Genomic DNA, 12,808 nt, shown 5'->3' on the forward strand with positions numbered 1-12,808 from the left:
AGTAAATCCAATTTCTATTTTAATGCCTACTCATTGAAAAGGCTGTTCCCTTTACTTTTTCTGATTCTCCCTCTCCCACCACCCTCCATAATTGTAAATAACTGGAATTTGGGATGGAATTGGAAAATGGAAGCTGAACTATAGTCCTTCTAATCTACTGGCAAACTTTTCCAACTCAACAGGCTAGAAGCAGTTTTCCAGGTTCTGCTATATGCCAATAACTGGGCTTTGGAGACTCATACAACAAGAAGACATGGTTTTGAATTGCTTCACAGAATGTACAACATGAGTAATAAGCCTGAAGTTTGCTTATTAGGGTTTATGTACTACATACTAGGGTTATGTACCAACATGGGCAGGGACCATGTCTGCAAATTCTGTTGTATCGTACTCTCCCAAGCGCCTAGTACAGTGCTCGTCACATAGTAAGCCCTAAATAAATATGACTGATGAGGATTGATGATGCACCCAGAAACCTAACACAATAAAAAAAATTGCATTAGCAACAAGAAACAAAACATTATAACTAAATTTATGCCTCCCAGCAGTTCACTATGTAATGGCGGTTGACAAAGAAGTGGAAAACAGAATAGAAAAGACAGCATGATTTGGGGAAACTGAATGGAATTTTGAGCAATGACAGAGCATCTAGCACACTAGCAAGTTGAAGTCTAGAAAGCTAGAATGATTCCCCAGTCTTCTAGATGATTTTGGAACTGAGCCTTTTAGCTTCCTTAGCAGTTTCATCAGCATCATTTTTGAGCCACACTCAAGATCAAAGGGTGGCTAAATTTGCTGTAAAATCTTGTACTACCATCAGCTTGCCAGCTTGAGGCAATCATCATCTTGGGCTAATCTTGGCCATCTAAAATTCAACCTCACCTATGATAATTCTGCCCTCTTCTCTGCTCAGTAATGCTACTTCTCCCTTATCCACTCCCATGTCCATGGTTCACACCAAGTATTCAATACAAACATGAACTTTCTCCCCTCAATGCCCATCCACTCTCTCATCCTTCAGGTCTGTCTCTCAAGAGATCTCCTACATACTTCCAAAATCTACCACCTCCAGCCGGGCCTCCCATTTCCACCCTTTCACACCTCATAAAAACTCTTGCTCACTCTTCTTCCCTCCCTGATTTATCTTCAACCACTCACTCTCCAATGGCTCCTTTCCCACTGCATTCAAATACAGTTATGCCTTCCCTTTCTTAAAAAATAAAAACCCCAAAAAACCTCTCCCTCCCCCTCCAGCTACTGTCCCATCCTCTTCCTACCATTCCTGTCCAAACTCTCCAAGTGGGTTGTTTAGACAAGCTACTTCAAATCTGGCTTCTGCGCCCTCCACTCCACTGAAACTTTTATCTGCATGATCACCAATGAACTTCTCACCATTTCTAATGGTTTCTACTCCATCCTAATCCTCCTCAAACTTTCTGCTACCTTTGGCACGGAGGCCCACCACTTTTCTCCTGGAAGCATTATCAAAGCTTGGCTTCTTTCCCATAATCTTCTTGGTTTTCCCACCTCTCTGCTTGCTCCTCAGACTCTTTCACTGCCTCTTGCTCTGCCTCCCTCTAACTGTGGCGGTCCTTCAAGACCCCCGATTAGACTGTAAGCCTGTCAAAGGGTAGGGACTGTCTCTATCTGTTACTGATTTGTACATTCCAAGCGCGTAGTACAGTTCTCGGCACATAGTAAGCGCTCAATAAATACTATTGAATGAATGAATGAAAGACGCCATTGGATCCTCTTCTATTCTCAATCTACACTCACTCCTTTAGGGAGTCCATTTGCTCCAAATGCTTCAACTACTACCTCTAAGTAGACAACTCCCAAATATACTTTATTAGCCTTGAAATCTCTCCCTCTTGGAAATTTCACAGTTTTTCTTGCCTTTGGGATATTCAGTATGGATATCCTGCTGGCACCCCAAGCTTAACATGTCCAGAACTTAATTCCTCATCTTCATTTCCAAATCCTCTTTTGCTCCTAATTTTCCCATCACTCTTGAAAATATTAACACAGTGAACAGTGACAACATTGACAACACAAACTTCCTCTCTGCAATCCCCTGCACTCTAGTATCTTCCCCCTTTACTCCATAGAAACAGCCTTCTCTGTGGTTACCAATGATGTTCTTGCCAAATCCAACAGCCTCTACTATATTCTACTCTTCCTCAACCTCTTAGCTGCCTTTGACCTTGTGGACTCTCCTCTTCTCCTGGGAACATTATATAAGCTTGGTTTCACTATCACTGCGCACTCCTGGTTCTCTTTTCTCTTTGGCCTCTATCTTCAGTTTCTTTCACAGGCTGTTTCTCTGCCTCCCACCCTCTAGCTGTGAGGGTCCCTCAAGACTCAGTTTTGAGTCTCTTTCTATTTTCCATGTACACCCACTACCTTGGAAAAGTCATTCACTCCTTCAGTTTAAAATGTCATCGTTACATGAATGATTTCCAAATTTACCTCTCCAGCCCTGACCTCTCACTTCTTTTACTGTGTCACATTTCCTCCTGCCTTTAGGACATCTCATTTTGGATGTTCTACTGACACCTCAAACATGTCCAAAACAAAAATCATCTTCTCCCAAACCCTCTCCTCCCTCTGACTTTCCTATCACTGTAGACAGTGCCACCATCCTCCATCTCACAAACCTGTAAACATGGAATTTTCCTCAACTTCTTGATATTTACCCCATCCTAAGGCTTAGAGCATTTATGGACATATTCATACTTAATTTTACTGTCTTTCTCTGCATCTAGACCATTAGCTCCTTGTGGTCAGAGAACGTCTACCAACTTAGTTGTATTGTACTCTTCCAAGTGCTTAATATAGTGTCTTGCACACCATAAGCAGTTAGTAAAAGCTACTGATTGAGTCAAACATTGGTATTTACTGAATGTCTACTATGTGAAGAGCCCTGTACACTTCTACATCCTCCCTTGGATCTGGAATTCCTTCCCCCTTCACATCCAAGAGTCCACACTCTCCCCGATTTCCAAACCCTCCTAAAATCACATATCCCTCTGTACTCTAAGCTTGTTATTGGTAGGGAACATGTCTGCTAATTCCAATGTATTGTACTCTTGCAAGCACTTAGTACAGTGTCTACACAGAGTGAGTGCTAAATAAATGCCATTGATTGATTAATTTCCTATAAGAGGCCTCCTTCCCTGATTAAATGTTCATTTATCTTGGCTATCCTCTGTGTTGCCTAAGCACTTGGCTATATACCCATAAAGCACTTGGATACTCTTCCCAACTCCAGAGCACTTATGCACATATTCTTATATAGTACTATTTCTGTGATCTGTAATTTATTTTATTGTCTGTCACACCCTGTATACTGCAAGCCTCTTGTGAGCAGGGCCCATGTCCACCAACTCTATTGTATTCTACTTTCCCAACCACTTAATAATAATAATTATAGTATTTTTAAGCACTTACTATGTGCCAAGCATTGTACTAAATGCTGGGGTGCATACAAGCAAATCAGGTTGGACTCAATCACTGTCCCATTTGGGGCTCACAGTCTTGATCCTCGATCCCAGTGAGGGACACCCACAGTTAGGGGATGGGAGGCAGAGGAGAAACCTGTGAAGGAGATTGAGAATGAATGGCCAGAGAGATGAGGAGCACCAGGAGAGGACAGAGCCAGTGAAGCTATGGTTGGGTAATGCTTACTGCAATCCTTAACAGAGTGAGAGTCTAGATATGATTATCTAGAGGTATCTCTGAGGTTTGGTGAAGGGAAGGGATTCAGTGGAGCCAGACTAGATACTCTAAAAGAAAAAGAGGGATGGATATATTAGCATGGTGTGACATTCTGTGAGAAGGGAAACCAATGGTAACAACATACAAATCCTAAAAAAAAAAAAAAAGTATAGAATGCCTCTAGATTTGCACAATAAATGTGTTCTAGTAGGACTAACCTGAATATTAGAAGAGGTTGGGAAAGATCTACAACTAGCACAGATAGAAATGGGAGATTTCAATGCTGTCATATAGTTTGACTGAACATACCTCAGTACAGGAAGTAGATGTATGGTTACTTTATGGCATAAATCATTTTTTACAAAAATCAGTCAAGCAGCATAGCTTAGGGAAAAGAACATGGGCCAGGGAGTCAGAAGACCCAGGTTCTAATTTTGACTCTGCCAGTGTGACCTTGGGTAAATCACTTAACTTCTCTGTGCCTCAGTAACCTCACCTGTAAAATGAAGATTAAGGCTGTGAGCCCCATGTGGGAAATGGTCTGTGTCCAACCTGATTAGCTTGTATTTACCCCAGCATTTGGTACAGTGCCTGGCACGCAGCAAGTGCTTAACAAATATTATCTTAAAAATCAATCATATTTTAGCATTATGTGCAGAGCACTGTACTAAGTGCTTGAGGAAGTACAATATAACAGATTTGGTAGACATGTTCCCTGCCCACAAGGAGCTTTCTGGAACAAGCAGCCTAAAATCAGAAAGGAGTAGTAGACAGTACCTTGGGCCAGAAGTGGAAATGTGTGTGTGAGCCAGTGTGCAAAAGTGATTACAACATGAATATATTTAACATTCCTACAGGAAAGGGAAGGATTAAAAGCACCCAATACAAACATACATTTTTAAAAGGAACCTGTGAATAACATGTGATCCTGAGTTAGGAAAACTTGAAAGTGGGAGCTAAAATAAAAGTCACTTCCAAAAAGCCAACATTTTAGAGGTTCAAGAAAAATGAGTGCCACAGAATGAAAAAGGAAGTGATCAAACAGATCAACTCTATGTCTAATTGGCACACATAGAGAGGCCAGAGGAAAAAAGACGACAAAACAACCTTTATAAAATAGAGACCTCACCCAAAAAGAGAGATGTTAAGCTTAAAAAGACTGGTAGAACAAATGATAAGAGGGCAGGAGGTGGGCCTTAAAGGACTTTGAAAAGCTCAATGCAGGGGAGTCAGTGTGAGCACTAGATGATCACATTCAGGAATGAAAAGAAACTCACTGTGGGCAGGGAATGTGACTATTTATTGTTGTATTGTACTCTCCCAAGCACTTAGTACAGTGCCCTCAATGAATATGGTTAAATGAATGAATGGAATCCTTTCAATCAATCATAATTATTGAGTGCTTACTATGTGCGGAACACTGTACTAAGCATTAGGGAAGGTACGATACAACAGAATTAGCAGACACATTCCCTGGCAATATCCACTGAATCCTTTCGACTCTAGACTGTAAGCTCTTTGAGGGCAGGGAATGTGTCTGCCAACTCTATACTCCCTGAAGCTCTTAGTCCAATGCTCTGCACACAGTGAGGGCTCAATAAATACCATTGATAATGGTCCAGTTTTACTGAAAATGTTCAATTCCATCCTCAGAGAGCAGTGGATGGAGAGGAGATGGGCCTGGTAGAGGAGGGAGAGGATGAGGGGGCAGGGCCTGGAGGATGGAGAGGCTGAGGAAGGGGTATCTGGCAAAGGGCCTGGTGGAGGGAGGAGACGATGAGAGCGTGGGGCTTAGAGTTCAGAGAGACCAAGGAGGTGATGCTTGGCAGAGAACGAGGAGGTCAGGCTCAGCAGAGAAGTGCCAGTGGGAGGAGGAGAAGGAGGTGAAGTCTACAGGAGGAGGAAAAGTAAGTAAGGTCCAGGGGAGGAGGAAGAGGATGAAAAGGTGGGGTCTGGTGGAGGATGAAGAGGAAAACAAGGGGTAAGTGTGGAATAAGGATAACAAAGGATGATGGAAGAGGAGGAGGCAGCAGCATTTCTCTAAAATTCAATGAAACATCATTCTACTTAAACACATAATGGGCTATCAGTCATTCAGTGGTATTTATTGAGCACTTACTGTGTGCAGAGCACTGTAATAGCACTTGGGGAAGTACAATACAGTGGTGTTAGTAGACTCTTCCCATGCCCCCAACAAGTTTATAATCTAGAGGGGGCTAGACACACAAACTAAGAAGAATATAGAATGACACACAGAATTTATCCATTACCATGGGTAATTGCACTCATACCAACAAGCCTGCTTAATAATAAACAGGAATGCTTCTGTTGAGACTACAGCCAAACCCTACTTTCACCAAATATTGTGAACATCAATAAAATAATATTCTTAATACAAATATGGAAAAAAAAGCCTGGAAAAAACCCCTATCCCTTTAAAAGGCCACATTGTAGGCCTTGGAATTTCCAGGAATTTCTTACAACAAGATCTTCCTAGCCTCCTTATCTGTGTGATACTTCCTAGATCCCATACTATTGTCAAAATTGGCATTAACTTTTTTAATTTGAAGAAATTGAACCCCATAGTAATTATAAATAATTAACCCCAAATGTACTTCCTTTGACACTAAGCCTTGAAAATACCTTTATTCATATAAACCTAGTATCATATGGGCTATGTAAATAGAGACTGTGCAGTGAATACTTCTTGTTAATAATAAAAATGTAAAATTTTTATGTGTGATGGTGTTCTTGGAAATGTATTTAAGCCTGATTTTGGGAGTGCTTGTCACTCTTAAATTCTAAAGTCAAACAAGCAGAACTTATGCTGTGCCTTCAGAAGATGAGAAACTAGGGCAGAATGGCAAAAAAGGGTGATTATCAGCCAATACTGATTGAAGAATTTGCATAGAAATTTGAAATGAGGATTTTAAAATATTTCTTTGATTTTAAATTTTTTACATGGGGGTATTATTTGTGTGAAGTTGCATATTAGACAGGTTTACCCATGATAGAGTTGTGTAGATGGAGAATTAAGTTGCTTCCCTTCTTTACTTTGAATCTCCCCTCACCTCCTATCAAGAAAATGCCTCATCTAGTCCCTTTTTTTAATACTGCTGATGAAATTATGAAAAGGCATAGGAAGAGGGAGAAACATGAAAAAAGGGGAAACCAGAGGAGATAAACTTTAATTTTAAAAGACATAACAAAAGTGGATATATCATCGCAGTCTAGATGGGACTAGATCCATAAACTAAGAAGAATACAGAATGATATAAAGTATTCATCTACATTCATTCATTCAATAGTATTTATTGAGAGCTTAATATGTGTAGAGCACTGTACTGAGCACTTGGAGTGTACAATTTGGCAACCAATAGAGACAATTCCTGCCCATTAACAGGCTCACAGTCTAAACGGGGGAGACAGACAGCAAAGCAAAACAGAACAAAACAAAACAAGCGCAGACTTCATCAAGATAAATAGAATCATAGAGATAGACACATCATTAAAAATATAGAGTAACAAATAATATATACAAATATGCACAGTGCTGAAGGGAGGGGATGGGGGAAGAGCTGAGGGTGGGAGAGGGGGGGAATGGGGAGGGGAAGAGGAGCAGAGGGAAAGGGAGGGCTCAGTCTGGGAAGGCCTCCTGGAGGAGGTAAACTCTCAGTAGGGCTTTGAAGAGGGGAAAAGAGTTTGGCAGGTGTGAGGAGAGCATACCAGGACAGTGGTAGGACGTGGGCCAGGGGTCAATGGTGGGACAGGTGTGAATGGGGGACCGTGAGGAGGTAAGTGGCAGAGGAGCAGAGTGTATGGGGTGGGCAGTAGAAAGAGAGAAGGGAGATGAAGTAGGAGGGTGCAAGGTGATGGAGAGCTTTGAAGCCAAGAGTGAGGAGTTTTTATTTCATGCAAAGGTTGATAGGCAACCACTGGAGATTTTTGAGGAGCTGAGTGACATGCCCAGAGTGTTTCTGTAGGAAGATGATCCAGGCAGCAGAATGAAGAATAGACTGGAGTGGGGAGAGACAAGAGGAAGGGAGATCAGAGAGGAGGCTAACACAGTAATCCAGTCAGGATATTATGAGAGCTTGTACCAGCACAGTAGCAGTTTGGAAGGAGAGGAAAGGGCGGATCTTGACGATATTGAGACCGGCAGGTGTTGGTGATGGATTGGATGTGTGGGGTGAATGAGAGAGCATGGGGCTCACAGTGTTAATCCCCATTTTACGATGAGGTAACGAAGGCCCAGAGAAGTTAAGTGACTTGCCCAAGGCCACACAGACAAGAGGCAGAGCCAGGATTAGAACCCAAGTCCTTCAGACTCCCAGGCCCATGCTTGGTCCACTGGGCCATGCAGGAGGGTGAGGGCTATCATTTTAAAGCCCGGTGCCTGCCATCTCACTCACTCCTTCCTGCTCCTGCTGGAGCCACTGCCGCTCTGGACATGGTACATGGTACAGGTAAATACATGTGGGAGGTGGATCTATTTCGCCATCATCCTTGGGGACTGTGAAAAGTGCCCATGGTGCCAAGCACTGGGGCTGCTCTTGTTCTCCCTGCTATTGTTCTCCCTTCCCTCCCACCATGGCCACAGTTAGTGTGTGTGGGGGGCTCAGTGCCCAGCATCATGGCTGCTTTTGCCCTCAGCATGCCAGAGGGTGAGTGGCCCCTATCCCTGCCCAACTTGGCTGGCCTGCCTCAGCCCAACTGCTGCTTACACAGGGGCTGGAGGAGGTGAGAAGAGAGAGGAAATGACAAGAGCAGCCCTACCTCTCCCTGTCATCTGGTGAGACAGGTGGGGAACCCCAGTGGCCTCCTACCGGGTAGAGCCACATTCTATTATCAGAGGACAATGAATGGAGTTGCCAACTTGACTCTCCTTTCCAGCTCAGAGGGGTGGGTAGGCAGACCAGCTCCTCTCTCCTCTCAAATCTGTGAGGATGACACTAATGGCATTGCCCTTTCAGATGCCAAGTGCTCGTGAACCGCATATATGTAACAATGAGCCAGATATAGGTCAAGAGTCATGGGTTTCCAATCCCTGGTCTAGATGATTATGCTACCACAGGTGATAAAACTGATAGTGCATCTACTAGATCATAAACCTCTTTGGGAGCAGGGATTATGCCTACCAACTCAAATGTATTGTGTTCTCCCAAGTCCTTAGTACAGAAATCTGCATGCAGTAAGTACTCAATAAATACCATATATTGATTGTGCTTATGTACTCCTTGGGTAAGGACCAAGATAATTTTTTTAAATGCCCTATGTCTACTACATTAGGATTTAATGCCTGGGCTTGGCCCTCTTGATATGGATTCAGAACTATTCTTTTGAATAAATCAATGATATATTTTTTAAAGGAATTTAAGTGCATACTATGTGCCAGGCACTCTACTAAGCGGTGGGGTAGACACAAGCCAATCAGGTTGGACACTGTCCATGACCTACATGGGACCCAGACTCCCAATCCCCATTTTACAGATGAGGTAACTGAGTCACAGAGAAGTTGAGTGACTTGCCCAACGACACACAGTAGACAAGTGGCAGAGCCAGGATTAGAATACAGATCCTCTGATTCCCAGGCTCATGCTCTTTCATTCATTCAATAGTATTTATTGAGCTCTTATTATGTGCAGAGCACTGTACTAAGTGGTTGGAATGTACAATTCGGGCAACACATAGAGACAATCCCTGCCCAATAACGGGCTCCAAGTCCAGTCTTTCCACTAGACCATGCTGCTTTCCAGACTTTTCCAAACTTCACTCTCATTCCCTTCTTCCCTAGTCCTGATTGACTTGATTTTCCTCCACTCCTTCAAAATTTCTGCTCCCACTCCTACAAAAATATCCCAAGTGTCAGCACCTGCAAAACGGGTGAGAGGAGAAATCCTCTTTGTTTGCTTATGATGGAATTAATATGGTATGGCATGGAAGAAATAGGTGGAATGACAAAAACAGAACCCCTTCAGAGCTCATCTAAGCGCAGAGATCCTGTTGACTTCACTGTTCAGATGAGGTCGGCAAAGCGTGGAAAAATATGAGAAATGGCCCATTGGGATCAGCAGTAGCTGTTTTTCACTGAATTTATTTACATCTGGCAAGTGCCATCCAGAACTGTGGGAATCTTTTTTTCTTCACTTGGGAAAAGCCTAACTGTTGAATCTAATAAAAAATATAGCAAAAAGCACCAAATGGATGTGAGTCTCCTTAGATGGAGCAATTGAAAATAAAAAGTGAAATTGCCTATTTTAAAAATGCTATCCTAAAATATTGTAAACAGAGATTTGAACAAAGATGTCTTTGAACAATAACCTTAATCACTTCACTCTCTTCTGCTCCCGTTTACTTGTATGTTAAATTGACACTTATATACCTCTTGTGGGGTCTTTTGAGCAAAAATAACAGCGGAACCACCTTCGTCCTCATCAGGGTAATCAGGAAACTTGCCAGTTATATTCCTAAATGGGGAAAAAGAAAAAAAGAAAATCAAATTCAAAATACCTTGGCAGCCAAACCTAATTGTTATCTGATTAGTTGAATCTGGAATTTTCATTTAAGTGAGTGATCATCATGACTTTCCTTTTCCCTTACATTAGGCAGCCTAAAGTGAAACCTCTAATGGTCAAAAGTAATTGGATGGAAACAAGATGCAGGTTTCACTTTCGTCTCTCTACTCTGCCTCCAGAGCTTTGATGTTCTGTGATAAGGATGTGGGAAAAAAATCTCCTTTAAATCAATCCCTTTTCCTTTCTTATTTCTTACATAATGATATGTTGGTTTGGGTATTTAGAATAAAAACAGAAGCACAAATCATTTTGGGAGTTAACCAGAAGAAAAAAGTAATTCAAATTAGAGACAGTGAAACATTTAACACAGAATTGTATACAAGCATATTCCAGGCATTCTAAGGACCTGACAAATGAACTAAAATCAGAATATTGATAGTGCAGCAGCTAAATTTTGCCAGCCTTTGCAAACCCATGCTCTTTCTGTATAAAATGAGATGCATTTCAAAATATTCCATCGGGCCATTTCAGAATGGATTTTTCTTTGATAGTTTCAAGAGCATATCATCTTATTCCAACTGTTACTGAGATTTCAAAAATGTAAAGGAAAAAACACCACACTAATTATTTTTGCTGCTTAGTAGGCAATTTAGCTGACTCTTTAACCTTCATCATGGAGGTGCAATTTCATGCAATTTCAAAATACAGCCGGACTTGCATGTTAAAAACATTCTGAGATGGTACCTGACTCTGTGATTTTGACTTTGACACTGCCTTTGATCTCCGACATGGGTGACCAGACGATCCCATTGACCCATATCTTAAACCTGGCTTAGTTGACTGACACTGCTCTCTGAAAGATTCCATATGGCAGATTACTTACAGTAATACTGACTACCTTAGTTTTATTCAGAAACCAATGAGAAGTTTATGGTTGGCTTAAATCCTTCATTCAGTTCAGTCCATTCATCGTCTACTTATTCACTGCCAAAGCCACTATAATAATTTTATCCATATATTTAGGACCTTACAGCGTCTGTAAAATAAGTATTTTCTACATAAAATAAGCAACAAAACATGGAAAGACCGACCAGATAAGATTGAAGAGAATACATTATCCCCCAAATGGAGTTCTCAATTACATGAGACATTAGCTGCTATTGCAAGAGTTAATGGCATGAGGTGTTTCTCATAGTATTTGCTATTTGGGGATTTAAGTTATGTATTTCTAGCTAGCACGAAAATGGATCAATCTAAACAAAGCTGGTCATCCTTGTCCATAATTGCACATTACTTCCAATAATTATTCACCTTCATAATAAACTTTGTCCTCTCAAGTGAAAATAAGAGTTTTCATATCATGCAAAGGGCTGATGTGCTATGCAGGCACTTTGTATCTGGGTAAAATGTGAATATAAATTATATATTTTATAATTTAGGCAGAATAATACAGCTTTGCTGTATTAAATATTCATGTTCTCATTTAAAAATTCATACTTCTATCAAAAGTCAGTCCTATTTTTTTTATTTGGAGAGTATGTGACCCTTTAGCAGGCTATTTAGAAAATATTCTAGAAATGTTTTCTAAATAGGTCTTTCTAAAAATATTTTATACCTATTTCTTTAATGCACATTTATTCTAATTCTGATACTCATATTTTGTCTTCTCTGCACCTGAAAAAAAATTATTTGCTGGATCTGAAATCACAGACTCAGAGAGGGACCTAAGAAGCGAAGGGGTAGTTTCAAAATTCCCCCTTCTATCATTTTCAAGATAGAAATAGATAATGGATTCAAAGTTCTTTTCAGAACTTTGGGCTGGGTACACAGTGCATTAAGGTGCTTGGACCACTAATAAATAGCAAGGATTACAATCAGAGACTGGTGACTAGAAAACATTACTCTGACTCCCACAGTGCTTCTGGCTCAAAGAACTGGGGCATGGCAACATTGATTGCAGATGATAGCCCATTCAGGGGCTGCTGGGGGATTAACAAGGACTTCACATTACTTGCTGTCAGTAAGACTGCTCTTTTGATTAAAATTAGAAACAAAATATCTGGCTCCTTTTTTTTTTTACAAACTGTTTGAAGCTCCTCTCCCCCCACAACAATTCATTTTTTCCCCTTTTCATTTACTTTTAACCATCACCGACACAAAGAACAATAATATGCATGTTTCCACATCAAAAAGTACTTATTTCTGGATCTGAAGCTTATTTTCAATTTAAATAGGCCAGTCCAAGCATTTGTTTCTGAAAAGTCTATAAGGCTTGAATAACTGTCTACTGAAAGAACATTGCTTACTAAGACTTAAGTTGAGGAAGTAGTAGGGAAGGGCACAGCTTTTCATTGTACCACACACTTAAAGAATATTTAGTGGATCAAAGATTTCAGAGACAGCTGTACATTGTAAGACCAAGCATACTGAATTCAGTTTATTATTGTTTTTATCTATAATGCAGAAAGAAATTCAATTTTAGTTTTCAGCATTTGAAAAAGTAAAGTCATCAGAACTGGATGATTCAACTCAAATTGTTAAAGTCCAATTTCAGCCCGCTAATCTATCTGGAGAAG

General features: G+C 40.9%; 1 protein-coding gene across 1 annotated transcript in view; it reads right to left on the reverse strand.

Moving 5' to 3' along the window:
- IQCA1 (IQ motif containing with AAA domain 1) overlaps positions 1-12,808 on the reverse strand; it is a 244,356-nt gene that overhangs the window by 144,472 nt on the left and 87,076 nt on the right. The window contains exon 7 of the mRNA XM_029068684.2: positions 10,100-10,184. Coding sequence (XP_028924517.1) covers positions 10,100-10,184 — 85 coding nt within the window. The remainder of the gene's footprint in view (positions 1-10,099; positions 10,185-12,808) is intronic.

This window comes from Ornithorhynchus anatinus, chromosome 7, assembly GCF_004115215.2.
Source record: "Ornithorhynchus anatinus isolate Pmale09 chromosome 7, mOrnAna1.pri.v4, whole genome shotgun sequence".
Taxonomy (NCBI): Eukaryota; Metazoa; Chordata; class Mammalia; order Monotremata; family Ornithorhynchidae; genus Ornithorhynchus; species Ornithorhynchus anatinus.